Source organism: Paramormyrops kingsleyae, chromosome 2 (assembly GCF_048594095.1).
Source record: "Paramormyrops kingsleyae isolate MSU_618 chromosome 2, PKINGS_0.4, whole genome shotgun sequence".
Classification (NCBI taxonomy): domain Eukaryota; kingdom Metazoa; phylum Chordata; class Actinopteri; order Osteoglossiformes; family Mormyridae; genus Paramormyrops; species Paramormyrops kingsleyae.
The window spans coordinates 14,117,992-14,134,817 of record NC_132798.1 but is presented as its reverse complement, the minus strand read 5'-3'; the positions used below and the strand labels follow the sequence as shown (position 1 = coordinate 14,134,817).

General features: G+C 40.2%; 1 protein-coding gene across 1 annotated transcript; it reads left to right on the top strand.

Annotated features, from left to right (window-relative positions):
• Positions 1-711: 711 nt before the first annotated feature.
• plpp1b (phospholipid phosphatase 1b) lies at positions 712-15,283 on the top strand. The gene is made up of 6 exons (XM_023836690.2): positions 712-1,028; positions 10,096-10,247; positions 10,567-10,862; positions 12,090-12,147; positions 13,367-13,543; positions 13,783-15,283. Exons 1-6 carry the CDS (start codon positions 971-973, stop codon positions 13,900-13,902), a joined length of 861 nt encoding a protein of 286 aa, XP_023692458.1. The 5' UTR covers positions 712-970; the 3' UTR covers positions 13,903-15,283.
• The last annotated feature ends 1,543 nt before the right edge of the window (positions 15,284-16,826 follow it).

Here is a 16,826-nt window from a genome sequence, read left to right as displayed (position 1 = left end):
ACGTTTTATTATGATATGTTTTCATCGCTAAAGGGAGAGAGAATACGTTTAGACATATTACGATTAGGTGTGTATATATATATATATATATATATATATATATATATAAGAGTACCATGATTCCGTACAGCAAACGACAGCCTGTTTTTGTACAGGTTGGCCTACTTAACTCACTCTGATCTAAAGAGTACAACAGAGTAACAGACCCGGTATAACAAGATCATACCACGTAATTTTAACTTGGAGAATATGCATAATTTGTTATCAACTAACCCATACCGGGTTGTAAAATCCGGCAGCAATATTAAACTCAGTAAAAATAAACTGTAACATGAAAACAGGCTACCTTAAAGCAATAAAGATCATATAGTATATTACATAGGCCTACATAAATACCGGGATTACATATTTAAGGCAATTTTATTAATTTTAATTATAATAGTACTAAATATCTCATGCTAAAAATGAATAACGGAACTACAAAACTTTAAACTGCGATTAATTACTTTGAATGACAATCTATAATCGTAATTACATTTTGCGAGTTAATACTGGTATAACGAAACTCACACCCGATAAGCAGAGTGAAGCTCAGTCTCTCCACCTTCTGGGGCTGGTTTTATTGCCGCGGCGTAATGACGGACGGGCGACACGAGGGCATGATGAGGCGGGGCACGCGTCAGGGGCGTGGCGTCGGGAGGTGGAGCCAGCAGGGCGAGGTTGTTGTGCCGGGTGGCGGCGAACATCACGCGACGCAGATCCGCGCAGACGTGCCGAAGGAGGAGCGCCGTGCTCTTTAAGATCTGGGCCGGCTGCGGTGGGAGAACGACTGGTCGGGCGCACGTCATAGTCATCTCCCTGCTCTCGTTGTCTCACTCCTTCTTTTGTTCTCCGTTTTTAAAACTAAGAGACAATTCGGCGGTGACCTGACATTTTTCAAAGGGGACCCTAGAGAAACGACGAATAAAAGATGTTTGAAACGGAACAAATCCTGCTGGTTCTGCTGGATATACTCTGCCTTGGATTGGGTACGTAGACTACGTACCGTGTCTATCATGGGTCATCCTCCGCCGGGTTTCGGGACTCGGCCACTGTAACCTTTGCTTATAGTTTGTATCAATTGTATTCAAAGCCGTCCCGTAGATGTCTTAGAATAATTCACACTGCTTCACTCGCTCTAGATAAATGAGTGTCTTGTTGGACTTGGTAGGTTCTCTTTTAAAAGGAGGCGATGATGATATGTCTGTCCAGGTACAGATAAACGCTTTTAAATGGGACCTCAGTGAATAAAACTAATTCCAAGTGGCTGGGGTGGTCGCTGTAGTCCCGGAGGCCCATGAAGACCGATTTGATAGGATCACATGAATAACTGAGATCTGATAATTAATTAAAAAGTATTGACGTTAATAATTAACATTTTAACGACATGAGAGGAAAAAAAGCCAAGTCACAGCATTGGGAGCCGTGTTGTAAGATATTGAGGCGTTGTGAAATTGCCGCGACTGTAAAAACAAAGATAATTTGTTTCACTGTAAAGTAAGGAATGATTTACGGGGCTAAACGTGGAAGGTGCCGCACGCTGTGCCTAACCACGACACAAAGTGATGTGTTCGTTTATGAAAGGCCAACTTTTATGCAAGGCGTCTGGAGGATATTTTTAAAATGATTTTTTTTCCATTTTATTCCTTGTGTTAATCCAATTTTAAATACCCAGGGATCATTTGTATTGAATTTGTTGCTTTATCAAACTATATTTGAAGTGTATTGCGCAAAGATAAACATATCTTTATATTTTCACCGTTTATCAAAATATTACTGGATAACTGATACAAGCTATATGCTGGGCTAGTTCTGTGCTCCCGTTGCCTCTTGTCTTCTGAATGTTCAAAATGTTTCAAGTCTTTATAGATTTAAATCACATGTTTGCTTTGTGTATTGTTAGGAGATGTAAGTGTAAGTAGTCGAGTACCAGTGATAGTCCCTGTATTTTATGCAGAAATGCAGGAAAACTTTTTGTTATGGTCAACTAGTAGCATAATACACAAGTGTACACTTGATATTCTCTATAAAGATGACTTATTCAGATGTCGTGGCACAGTCTAGTATTACCCACTACTCAGGAACTGAATGAGCTGTAAATATCCGTACAGCAGAGTGCTGAAGACTTACTATTGCTGGCATGCTACTGTATGATTTTAAAAGCTGTACCTTTGCTTTCAATAGCTTGGCACCTCAGAAAATGTAATTCTTACCTGTATGGTTGTATGCATTTGAATTGAGTGTTCCTTAGCTGTGTGCTAAGCTAATATTTAATTATGTGTAGCTTAGGGGCAAGAGATACTCCATACTCTTCGTAGAATGGTGAATTTGAACACTAAGTCTGAAATGAAGCACAGCCTAGGGAGGAATTCAGTAGAGAAGAAAAATGTGTAATGAGGAAAAAAAAAACACTATCAGACCATTCTGACTGGTGTTTTCACAGCAACTTTCGCGTTATAAGGCGATAGTATAAACCACTGTACCACCGTACAATGTAAAGTCTACTATGTAATATAACAGGTCCAAATCGCAGAGAAAGTAATCAGAATAAGCTTTATTGCCAGGTATGTTGACACATACGAGGAATTTGTTGTAGTGACAGAACTCTACAGTGCAACAGAAAGACAGTGACAAGACAAGACACAGGTAATAAAGAGTTATATACAGATATACAAAGTAGCGTGCAAAATAGCAAGAAAACATTCCAGTATGATGTGTTTGTATAGGTATGTTGATATGTGCAAATATGAAAAATAAATAAGCCAGTGTGTTAAATAAATAATTTGTTTTAGTGTTGTGTGTACCATGTGTATTGTTAAGTGTACACGACATTGTTAAGTGTTCATGACATGGACTGCCTGGGGGAAGAAACTGTTCCTGTGTCTGGTCATTTTGGTGCTAAGTGCTCTGTAGCGTCGACCAGATGGCAGCAGATTAAAGAGGGAGTGTGCTGGGTGTGAGGGGTCCAGGGTGATTTTCTTAGCCCTTTTGCTCACTCTGGATAAGTACAGATCTTGGAGAGTGGGAAGGGATGTTCCAATGATTCTCGCAGCAGTCCTGACTACCCTCTGCAGTCTTCTAAGGTCAGATTTGGTAGTTGAGCCGAACCAGACAGTTATAGAAGTGCAGAGGACGGATTCAATGATTGTGGTGCGCATCACATGAGTGATGTGGAGATTGAATATTCAGCCAAAATTTCATTAGTTTATTTCACATCCAGGTATATAAACCCAAAGCTCTTTATAACCAGGAAAAGTCATTGGTACTAGTACATCTGGGAGATGTACTTTTTTTTTCCATATACTGTTGATACTAGGGCTATGTGTCCACATATTCATCATGTACCACATCATTTCAGTTCAATGCATGCAGTGAAACCAATTTAAATTCACATGTAGATGTTCAACATGAACGACATTATGCTAACTGTGGCTGTGAGTAGATTTGCTTCTAATGCTGGTTAGTCAGTCATAATCTGCAGTTTGGGAACATTTGGGGACAGATATTGATGGAAAGGCATCCAACATGCTAACCGTTTGAGATGACATCACCTGAATCTGTGTGTGACTGGAGCGAGGCAGAAACAGCCTCTGCAAGTTACCCTATGGCATTTAAGGTGCTTTTGTCAGGAAATTCAGACTGAGCTAAGAAAGATATGCAACCGTACTCAGTAGTAGAGAACACTGGATTTAGACAGTGTTTAGATGTGTAAATAAGCAACTCATTGTAATTCAAATAAGTTAACAGACAGATGTCTTTGGTTCATAACTGGTCCAAATTGTGTTTGTGGTTTTAATAATAAATAGAAATCTGATCCATATGAAAATGAAATGCTGTGACCTGTTTTTATTATTATTATTATTGTATCCAGTATGGTGCAGTTTGTGCTGTATTTTTTCAGATTGAATGTGGAATTCCTAATCAGTGACTATAAGCCTGTCTGTTCTGCTGGTTGGCAGTGGTTCAGATGGTAAAACAAGTTCCACAGGTCCAACTACACAGTAGTTCCACTTCTAGTTTTTTTTTTTTTGAATATAAACCACTTACAGGATAAATGCATAATCAGATAAAGGAAGAACAATTACATATTGCACCCATAAACATACATGAGTCAATTTCTTTGAAGAATTGTGGGAAAGAAGGAACAGAATTTAAAAACTTTTGTTTGTGAATAAAAAAATTCCCCATACAAAATAAAGAAGTTATTGATTTCAACAGAGTTTACTTTACACGGCACCAATCTATTGCCTGTTGCACTCTAAACTGCAAAAAGTACCATCACATCATCTATGTTTTTTACCGTGTTTTTTCACTAACACCTTATTTAAAATGTGTTTTGGCTGCTGAGCGGACATTTGGAGTTACGGTAGCATGTGGCTTGCTCTGCTGACTCAACAACTTTACTGTGCATTTGTTGAGCATAATTCATGCATTTTAAAAGATTATCATATGTTTGTCTAGAATTTATTACATTTCTATGATGTCATGGGCTGATGTGTGCTATCATGCAAGGTTCATTATCAATAGTTTGTCAAAGCCTCTTATTTTCTTCTTAAAATTTTAAATGACAATAAGTAGATAACATTGTTTATATCACCCAACTCTAAGTGTTACATTTGAAATACTGAGGAATAAAACATGGGCACTGCAAAGGCTGCCTTTGTGTGTGTGTGTGTGTGTGTGTGTGTGTGTGTGTGTGTGTGTGTGTGTGTGTGTGCACGCTATGTATGTATTACATTTTTGGTACCAAATGTCCCCACAGTATGATTTAAAAAACCTGTTATTTTGAAGTTATTTTTATTTTATTGGAATCACAAAAAATGCCAAAAGTCTTGTATTTTGTTTGGTTACTTATGGTTAAGGTTAGGGTTGGGTAGAGGTTATGGTTTTCATTGTAGGGATTAGGGTTTTTTCCATAGAAATAACTGGACGTTCCCCACATAGATATATGTGTGTGTGTCAAACGCAGCCACAGATTCGATTGCTTAGCCTTGGTATCCCGGATGTTTAACTCTTATTCTTAACCTTGTGTTTTTGCATGTGAATTCGGACCGTCGAATTGGAGCAACTTTGAAATGTTGTCTTTGTATTTTTAACCTCATATTTTTGCATGTGAATTCGGACCATCGAATTGGGGTAACTTTGAAATGTTGTCTTTGTATTTTTAACTTCGTATTTTTGCATGTGAATTCGGACCATCAAATTGGCGCAACTTTGAAATGTTGTCTTTGTATTTTTAACTTCGTATTTTTGCATGTGAATTCGGACCATTGAATTGGCGCAACTTTGAAATGTTGTCTTTGTATTTTTAACCTCATATTTTTGCATGTGAATTCGGACCATCGAATTGGGGTAACTTTGAAATGTTGTCTTTGTATTTTTAACTTCGTATTTTTGCATGTGAATTCGGACCATCAAATTGGCGCAACTTTGAAATGTTGTCTTTGTATTTTTAACCTCATATTTTTGCATGTGAATTCGGACCATCGAATTGGGGTAACTTTGAAATGTTGTCTTTGTATTTTTAACTTCGTATTTTTGCATGTGAATTCGGACCATCAAATTGGCGCAACTTTGAAATGTTGTCTTTGTATTTTTAACTTCGTATTTTTGCATGTGAATTCGGACCATTGAATTGGCGCAACTTTGAAATGTTGTCTTTGTATTTTTAACCTCATATTTTTGCATGTGAATTCGGACCATCGAATTGGGGTAACTTTGAAATGTTGTCTTTGTATTTTTAACTTCGTATTTTTGCATGTGAATTCGGACCATCAAATTGGCGCAACTTTGAAATGTTGTCTTTGTATTTTTAACTTCGTATTTTTGCATGTGAATTCGGACCATCGAATTTCCAATGCATAAATATTCAATGTTAGAATTTCAGTGGCACATGAAATTCAAATTGTGATGACACAGATTTAATTCCATAGAGAATGAGTGTTGTATATACGTAGGCCTATATAAAAAAATTGAACCCTGTAGTCAGCAAGACGAGAAAGCAGAGAATAAAAACCATCTTTTCTGAAGTAAAGCTTTGCGTGATACTTCCATAATATGGAGAACAGAGCTGATTGATTGCTACATAATCAATATAATAAAGCCTATAAAATCACGTCTTAGCATTCCAATTAATTCCAAAATAATTACAGTAAAATCCTGTTATAGCGGACTCACATATAACGGAATTTCGCTTATAAAGGACAGACAATTTGGTCCCCAGGGCCGCTTTTAGCTGTAGTTTTGTTCGGATATAACGGACATGCAGCTCCGCCTACAAGGCGCCTGGCGGGCTGGTGATATCCAGCGCAGATACGTGGTCGGGATTATTAATAGCAGCCCATCTGGTCAAGTAAAGTTTGATAACCTACATGTACAATATAATAATCTATACCACAAGTATGTCTGCTGGGGTGTGGCTTGAGTAAATGGTGTCCTAGCTGTAGTTGTGTCCTGGGCATACAGCAACTCTGGATATAACGAACTGTTTTGCCAGGTCCCTTTAAGTCCATTATAACGGCATTTTACTGTAAAATAAAAGCGTACGCATATTACAAAGGTGAAACATGAAATGCAATGATTGAAATTGAAATAAATCCATTAAAATAATATGAACAGGAAGATATTTTTATATTTTGTTTAGTCACTGTTTACTTTGAAAGTTTATTACTAAAATAACAAAGACAAGTTACGCAGAATATTTCACACGGATGTCATTTAAAGTATTTTACGGAGATTAAATAATATTATACAGTAATAATGACACGTGAACTCAACCCAGAAGGTTCCCCGTTGGCTATGAGGAGCGAACCAGCAACTTTCGCGTTATAAGGCGATAGTATAAACCACTGTACCACCGTACTAAGTACTTGTAACATTTTAGTAACTTGTGCATTTAGTCTGTCTGCAATTCATTGCAAAGCCAACTCCCTGGTTGTGTTCATGGCCACAGTATTGCTTTTTTTAAACGATTACATCTCTGTATTTTTCATACAGCTCCATCAGCAGCGTTCTGCGGCAGAAAGAAACACCGCTCTCGTTTTACAGGCTTTCCGACCCATTTGGTCGATCTATCGTTCATCCATTCATTTGGGCTTCTTAGTGCGCACACCCGCGATATTTAAGTGAGACTATACAAGTCTGTCTTGAATGAGCCTTGATTGAACTGCGTTTGAGGAACGACATGAGGCTAAGTTTAGAGATGGAGCTAGGTTGAGTCTGACTTTTTCGGGAAAGTCTGCCTTTCTTTAGCTACTTTCATGGAATACCCCCCAGATTTCCCCACAATGTGATTTAAAAACCTGAAACTTTTTACCTTGTGGGGACATTTTTCCAGTCTCCACAAGGATAACCTCAATTTAAAAAAACAACCAGTGAATGCAATCAAAAGAATACTAAAATACAGTATATGAACATGTAGACTATGTGACTGTGTGACAGCATATATGCATTATGTTATGGGGACATATATTCTGCAGATCATAATAGTGCAAAGCTGAATTCGTCTTGATGGGTCTTAGGTACTGGAGAGAAGCACTGATTTCCTGGTGGTTGTGGCAGATTGATTACAGCAAGTCGTGAAGCAGAATTGTGAGTGCGATTCGTTTATGCTTATGGGAGAAGCAGAGAGCTGTGGGAGACACATGCCTGATTTAGACAGAAGTTTTCAGCTGAAACTTCTCTGTAGTTAGTTTAGTTCTTTGCAAAGAAGCACTTTAGTCTCTGCTTCGTCTCAGTACCTGATTCCTAGCATTTGTTTTGCATACAGAGGACGATGTATCAGAATAGGCCCAGTCAGCATCTCTGTCCTGTGCTCGTGACAGATAAAGGTCTTTGTTTCTCTGTTGTCATTTGAGATGTACTCAAGATGTTTCTGATGATAGAACGAGCAGCATGGTAACCTTGGGGTGGGGTGGGGTGGGGTCTTCATGTCTGCTGCTGACTGCTGGCCCACTCACCACTTCCACCCTCATTCAAAACTTGCCACTGTTAATCAACTGTTAGTATGGCGACATCCTCTTTAACGACATGAGATGAAAAGCCAAGCCACTGCCATGTTGTAAGATATTACAGCATTGTGAAAAGAACTGGGACCTGAGGCTAAAGTAGTGTGGAAGGCTGTAAAGTTCTGTTTAAACAGGCTGATGTTTGCTGTGCTTCTCTTATGATTCATTTGCAGGGTGATTTGATAAAGCAATCTGTTGAGGAATGTGGGCCTCTCTGTTTAGGCAGCACAAGTGGAGGCTTGTGAGTGTCAGCTATTTGGCTGAATCAGTAACACTGGCTGTGATTCTGCTAACAGTACAGTTTTTGGATGCACATGATGTGCATTCTGGGTAGATCAGCTTCGGATCTCCTGGTTTTACGGTCTCATATAACTTCTCCGTTCTCACAGGGGATGGTATCATGCTCATTCAGTACTCCTTGGAAGGAGCTCTCGCTTCTCCTTCAAGGGTTGCAGACTTAAGTCATACTGGTCGTGTTACACTGAATAATTAGGCTAATGAACATGAGTGTCAAGAGGTTCAGTCTCTTGACACTCAGATTTCAGATGGAAGACAAAAATGCCTTACAAGAAAACCTATCCTAGATAATGAGACTTGCAGCTCTTTATGTTCACACTGCTGTGTGCCTTATTGCCTGTGGTTGTGTATGTCACGCTACCATTTGTAATGACGATGCACAAGCTTCCATAAGCCTGGGCATGTGTCAGTATAAAGTGCGAACCAGTGGTTCTTTAATACTGATTGGCCATGCTGTCCACATACATATAATACATAATATTTTTATATTGAAATACATAATTATTGAAAAGCTACACAAATTTTTCAGCGATGAAGTTTGCAAATTGCAAAGGGCAGCTCCACCTCCTGTAATAGACCGTGTGAGGGGTAGGATTTGGAACTTACTAATTCTTATGTTCTACGTGTACTGTCTGTGTAACAGTGCGGATCTGTTTCCAGTGGCTGTACAGAAACCTTCTGAGGACAAGAATATGCCACTGAGGTCATTGTAGATACAGCAAATTCCTAACATAATTCTAAAGAATTGCAAACCCAAACTGTACAAGGTTCTGACCTAAGGGATTATCAAAAAGTAAATGTGTTTTCAAAGATAATTTGTAATATTGGGGATTGACACAAAAAGTTGTTTGACCTGTAGTAGCCCGTTATAATTGTGATTGACTTTGGGAAAGTGTTCCAATTACTCAAAATGATAATATTGTAATAATGATTCAAATTCCTGTCTTTTACTGAGACAGGTTGAAGTGTGTTGCTGACAGTAGCCAGTCTTTCCGCAATGCTTTCTCAAGAAAGGTACAACAAACAACTTTTAGAATCTTTTTAATCTTTAGGTTCACATCTCCAACTCTTGCGCTGCATGTTGCGTAGCCTGTGGCTTTTGTAATCGAAAAATGTAATTACATGATATCGTAGAAAATCTCAGTATTGATCAAAGATGGCATTTAATGCTGTTTGTGAAGAATATGACCTTTGATCATAGCTGATTGTTTATTATACTCGCAAAGATTGTGTTACACTATACTGTCATATCAATGAGGAGTTAAAATTACTGCAGTATAGCAGACCAGAGTTTTTCCTTATACTTTTGCCAGTATCTCATTAGTTTGCTGCTAGGCTGCCATTGTAAATAAGAAATTGTTCTTTACGATTTGCCTGCTTAAATGTTAAAACAATTACTGCACCCATCATAATACCAGTGTCTTGTAATGAATGTTTAGTCTATTTTAGGGTAAGGACTCTTTATTATTTAATCTTTGTAGATCTAATGTAGCCCAATGTGAAAAGTACCTTCCATATTGTTTTTTTAAACAAAAATGGTATTAAGGGTTCGATGACAGTTGAACGCTACTTTGCTTGCACTGTGGTGATTTCATGCAGCTGCTTTGCAGATAAGTGTTTAAAATAGATGTTTTAATGTTTGAACCCCTGTTTTCTTTGTTAAATGCACTTGCTTTTGAAGTAGATTTTGGTATGAAATGTTTGATTTGTTTTGTGTGTGTGTGTGTGTGTGTTTTCTCATTGCTCTTCCTAGCTGGACTCCCATTTGCAATACTCACGTCCCAACACAATACATTCAAAAGAGGATTTTTCTGTAGCGATGACTCAATCAGGTACCCCTTTAAGGAAGACACCATCTCCTACCAGTTGTTGGGGGGAGTGATGATTCCATTCACATTAATTGTTGTAAGTATTATGGACCTCCTGGACCTTAATGGTCTCTTCTGTTCTTTTTTTGTTCCCCCATGCAATACAGCTGTTTTCTGTACCTTCGCTTACATATTTGTACACATTGCTGACATATGTACCTCCAAAGCTAGTTTATTAATAAGGCTGTGACACTCATAATTATGTAGAGATAGCACTTAGTCCCATATTTGGTATGTATTTGTTAAATGCATATTTTGTTGAAAATGCCATGTCTATTAATGATATCTGTCGTTAGCATATGGGACATCCGATAGTCCCAAGGGTTCATGTTCATCTGTTCCTCATGTTCCTGCAGCTCGTGTGTGGGGAGTGTCTCCTTGTCACTCAGAGTCACCCAAATCAACAAGTGAATTCCCAGTCCTCGCTCCTTTGCTGTTACCTGAGAGCCATCTATAAAGCCCTGGGCAGCTTCGTGTTCGGTTTGGCCATGAGCCAGTCCCTCACCGACATCGCCAAGTATTCCATTGGCCGACTGAGGCCACACTTCCTGGCGGTGTGCCAACCTGCCCTGGGCCCCGATGACTGCATTTCGGGTCGATACATTGAAAATGCCACGTGCATGGGGGACGAGAGCTTGGTTAACGAGGCCAGGTGAGTGGCAGGGGAAAGACCCACGGCGAGGCCTCCGACGGCATGTTCACAGGAAACGCTGCCGCGATCTCTCTGGGGCTTCTGTTGGATTTTGCCAGAAAAAGACCTACTATGGAGACTGTTGAGTTTCGTAGTGACTATTTTTGGATTTAAAAAACATTTCACTGTGCAGTGAAGTACTTTTCCACCTGCTGCCTGAATTGTGCTTGAAGGAAATATTCAACACAAAGGAAAACAAAATAGTATAAAATGTAAAACAAATTAATAGAAACAAGCAAGATAAAATGACTGCTAAATATACAATAAGGAAATGGAGACCACTGTTCAACAGAAAAAGTATGTCTAATTTATAGTATTGAATGATAGAATTGCTGTAAAAGTGTCATAAGATGACCTGTTAGCTATGGTTTGGATTAAATATGATACATATAGCAGTAGAATTATGAAACTGAAGACAATGAGGAGATATGCACGCTTCGATATCTGAGAAGTGTACATGTTTGTTTCAGTGTTTCAACCCGTCTGGGTCCCTCCAAAAAGATAAGTTGTTCTTAGCTTCTACAGCCAAGGACACATCACAGTGTTTTTCCGGAAGACTCTCTTTTCTTAGGCCTGACAAACCTGATAAAATGCCACTCGGTTCCTGTAGAAGGTCACGCAATTTTGAACACCAAATACAAGGGAGAAAGGCAACGTATGAAACATATAAAAAAGTGCAACAGCATATTTCTAAGAATATATGATTTGAAATGCATGTCTGCTATTACTGCAGCGATACACCCTACAGTAACTTTCATTGCACTGCATTATGGGGATCTGACGTGCTATGGTCACATGACACTCATGTGACCCTAATTTATTAATCTTTGTTTAGTTGGATGACAAAAGGGATTATACTGAGCCCATTTTTAAAGTAGGAATTAGTGAGCATTTTCCCCTTCTACCTCAGCTAATTTAATCTGTTTTCCCATCAGACATACCAGATGAAGCACAGTAGTCTTGTTCTTTCACCTCTATAGTTCTCACACGCATGTAAGCATAGTCTCGTAGTGCTTGTGCCATGTTTTGGGATCATATGTCATTTGCTGACCCCCACGGAATATTCTCGCAGCCTGTAAACACAGTGGGCTGCTGATTTCTTCGGGATCAGCCCCACAAACGTAACGACCGCCTTGTTGTGATTTTTAGAGTGTTTGGAGATGACGTCCTGTTCATTTTCTCTTACAGGGTGTCCTTCTACTCGGGCCACTCGTCCTTCTCCATGTACTGCATGGTGTTTCTCGCTGTGAGTATCTCTTCCCTTTAGCTGTCGAGCACCACAATGGGTCCATGTTCTAATGTCACACACAAAGAGGTGACTTGTGATTCCGGCACCTTTTCAAAAGTCGGTGGATTTGTGGGTAATTATGGAAATAAGATGGAAAGACAAGAAGTGAAACTGTTAGAAGTTTTCATGTCTATTTATTTTGTGCGTGTATGCGTGTTTTAACTTTGATATGAATGATGTTTTTGTGGTAGACTGCCATGCCGTAAGTCATTCTATCGTGTGTGGCTCAGCAGATTAGTACTGTGCTCCTGTGATTGTAAGGCCAGCAATTTCGCTCCTGTTGTTGAAAGATTGGTTTCAATGTTGGACCTTATCACCAGTTGCTCTAGGGCCTGCTTTCTCAGTCTAAGCTAAATAAATATAATAGTTCCCATTGTGATTAATGTATCAATTCCATAAAGAAAATTTTAGAAAAAAAATGGACATATCAAAAACGTGTTTTCTATCTTCACTAGCCAAATCTCTTGCCATAGTTCATGGTTTATGAATATATACAGATGAAATTAGTAATTCAACCTTGAAAATCACTGGAATTTTCAGTTTAAGGTTTCCCCCTTCAATGTCAAAAGCTTGTCCCTGTATCTGTAAAAAATGCGCAGTCTGCCATTTTAAACTGTACCATCCAGGATGCTGAAAATCTGATCAACAGAATGAAATATTCTTAAGCAGCACAATCTGCTTTCATGTAGCTTTACTCAGAAAGTTCTGGCAACAAAGTCCTCTGCATACAGGCTCACCCCAGCCTCCCTGCCATAGTCGGTCTGTCACTCAGAGCCGAAGCTCAGGTTTGGAAAGATGTTAGGGAACATGCCAGATCAGATAAACGGCACGGTCAGTCAGCACAGACACCTGTCCAGATCGCCTGCGGCTTCCTACTGACGTTATAAGGTTCATAGCTACACTGTGTGTTCTTCAGATGTGCTAATGACAGGCTTGCTGAAGTCCAGCCAGCATAAGGAGCTTGATCTCCAGTGTGGGATAGAACATCTGGGAACCTGCATGAACATCAGGCACAGAATCTGTCCCTGATTCTGTCCCTTCAAATGTTGTTCTACGTCAACAGTATTTACTTGGGCATTAATTCCTGTGGACATTGTGTACATATTCTGTGGATCTGTCTTCTGGCTGTCCAAACATAACCCTGAAGGCTCCTGGTGATGGTTTGTTTGGTTTTCAGCTGTATCTGCAAGCTAGACTCCAGAAGAAGTGGGCGAGGCTCCTTCGGCCTATGCTGCAGTTCTTCCTGATCTCTGCCTCAGTCTATGTGGGCCTGACGCGCGTGTCTGACTACATGCACCACTGGAGCGACGTCCTCACAGGGCTCCTGCAGGGGGCGCTAGTTGCAGTGCTCATAGTGAGTGTCGCTGGGGGCAACCGCCAACACTACGGACAAGTCAGACAGGCTGTGGCGTGGTATCGAGTGGCATGTGCAACCTGTAAACTTATCTGTACGGCTGTTAGCACACCTGCGATAAATGGCAGACAATAAGCTTTTCCTGCCAATGTTTAAAAGATGTTTAAAAGTAGGAAATCTGAGCCAATGTGCATTTTTGGCATGGCACAACTCTCAAACCCTGCTTCTGTGTTTTTCAGGTGTTTTTCGTGTCGGACTTCTTCAAGAAGCCAGCGGCGTTTCAGAAAGAGCCGGAGCTCTCGCAGTCTAGTTTACAGGAAACGCCTGTCAATGGAAACCATTACCATAGCACCCACTAAGATGAGGTGAACTTAAAGAGCAAGGCGGATTGGAAGCAGGAAGTATGGGGGTGGGGGGTGTGCCGTTCTGGGGGTGACTGACAGCAGGGTTACATTACTCAACGTTGCCTTGGCTGGCCTGTGGCTGCTGCTGCTGATGTCAGCAGTCCTCATGATGTCAGTGCTGATGTCAGCAGTCCTCATGATGTCAGTGCTGATGTCAGCAGTCCTCATGATGTCAGTGCTGATGTCAGCAGTCCTCATGATGTCAGTGCTGATGTCAGCAGTCCTCATGATGTCAGTGCTGATGTCAGCAGTCCTCATGATGTCAGTGCTGATGTCAGCAGTCCTCATGATGTCAGTGCTGATGTCAGCAGTCCTCATGATGTCAGTGCTGATGTCAGCAGTCCTCATGATGTCAGTGCTGATGTCAGCAGTCCTCATGATGTCAGTGCTGATGTCAGCAGTCCTCATGATGTCAGTGCTGATGTCAGCAGACCTCATGATGTCAGTGCTGATGTCAGCGCTAATATACAAATACAGTAAGAGCATGTTCTAGGCATGAAGGAAATTAATCACCGTTAAAGCTTTTATACTCATATCAAAGAATTTAAAAAGGGGGGGAAAGTTAGCATTGGCATATGCATCGTTTTACTAGGTTTTTGGGGTGGAGGACTTTAGCAACAGAAATAAGGCAAGACCCTGACTTATTTTGAAACAAATGCCCACTTACGTATTGTAACGTGAGGCCTTAAAGATGCTTAGTCATGATGTTTTGAGAGGAACTAGCCTGACCCGTGTTGAAGGGAACAACACCACCATTCATGTAAAACCTTCCCGGTCTATTACTGCTTAAACAACCATTTAAAAATTTCGAAGGCAGTGCTGGTTAAGTGATATACAACACCCATGCTAGCAATGGCTAACACTTAAAAAAAAATGCTATTATTAAATTTTCCTGGCCTGCTTCTCTGTATGAGTGCTATGTTCAGTGCTAAAGGTCTCCGTTCCAGAAGAATTCACAGGGACAGACATTCCGTATGGAATATTTGTAAAGAAAAGCAAAAGTAATGCCCATACAATTCCACTTCCTTCACAAAATTCTGTTGCGGTCAAATAAATCATTCATTTTTAGAGATGATGTAATAGGTAAATTTTTACCTACAACTGTTGCTTTTGATAAGGAAGTAAAATTGCGGGTCTAGGAAGGCCTTTTTATGAATCGTGTTATGAATGAACAATGTAAAGGAAGGTCTTAACAATACATCATGTTTTATGGAGGGGAACATCATTGTGCCGAAGTTTTGGTTTAAAATTTTATGTATGTTTTATGTAAAATGTAATTGCTGATTTGTGTGTTTGATTATTATAAATAAATATATATATATATATCTGAAACCTACCATTATACTGTGTTGCTGATGTTCCGAGTACCAGAACTAACATGAGTGCATGATCTGTGCCTACAAGATCCAAACGGTTGTCCTATGATAGTCTAATGGTCTCCAGAACAGCAAGCTGTGAAGGAATCCAGGTAGTCTGAATTCATAATCAAAAGAACGCATAACCTAAAAAAAAATTGTGCGTGTTTTATCAGCTGTGTCCGTGTCATTCGCACATGGGGGTCATTCACAAATTAACCAGACTATATACTAGGGAGCTGATTCGGACATATGCGGTAACACATCCAGCCCCTCCAGGTAATGCCTAAAAAAGTTCAGGTTGGTAGCCCATGTCTGAAAGGGGCTTTGTCATCTTGCTGAATCCTAAATTCACACTAATCCATCTCAATAAATGCATAAAGCATGAAATTATACCTCACTTACATTGCTTCAAGAGACATTAGTGAAGCCAGAAATGGCTGGTTGATGTCCATACATCTCACAGCTTATCCAGGATGGGTGGAGGGCGGAGCCTATCCTAGGCAGCACTTAAAAGGCAGGCATGCATCCTGGATGGGATGCTAGTCTTGATGCCAGTTTGGTCTATCTTGCATGAACCCACAGTGAGCAGCCCAAGGAACATACATATAAAAAAACAGGAAGAGCAGATTGAATGTTTGGTAATGCTTTACATTAGCTGCACCTTCATAATCCTTTTACATAATGCTTGTAATTGTATAATCATGTAATGTTTGTTATTAATGTATATTAAAGCTGTTAAGGAATGTTAGGATGTTACATTGAGGGGTGGCATGGTGGTGCAGTGATTAGCACTGTTGCCTCACACCTCTGGGGCCTGGGTTCCAGTCTCCGCTTGGGTCACGTGTGTGGAGTTTGCATGTTCTCCCCATGTCATCGTGGGGTTTCCTCCCAGTACTCCGGTTTCCCCCCACAGTCCAAAGACATGCTGAGGCTAATTGGAGTTGCTAAATTGCCCTTAGGTGTGCATGTGTGAGTGAATGGTGTGTGAGTGTGCCCTGCGATGGGTTGGCCCCCCGTCTAGGGTTGTTCCCTGCCTCGTGCCCATTGCTTCCGGGATAGGCTCCGGACCCCCCATGACCCAGTAGGATAAGCAGGTTGGACAATGGATGGATGGAGGATGTTAAGTTGTACTTGCATGCTGCTTATGAATGGTCTATGAATGTGCACGAATGTCAGTTCATTCTATGAATGCATAATTAATGCATTATGAAGGTGCACGTAATGTAAAGCATTACCGAATGTTGTAAAGTAGCATCCTATGTGTCTTCCACGTATCCATACATCCACCAGTGCTCTGCAACTGCTTTTCCAGTACAGGGTCTACAGGCCCTCCTGGGAAATACAAGGCAGACGACTCCACAAACAGGATGCCAGTCCACTACATTCCTCTGTGTCATATTTCATGTCATTTGTGTTTGACAAGGCTAAGAACAACTCAAAGTAGCATTTCATTTCCTAGAAATGTTTTGTGTTTTCCTCCCACCCAGAACCCTGTACTTATGCACATTGTTTGCTCCTTGT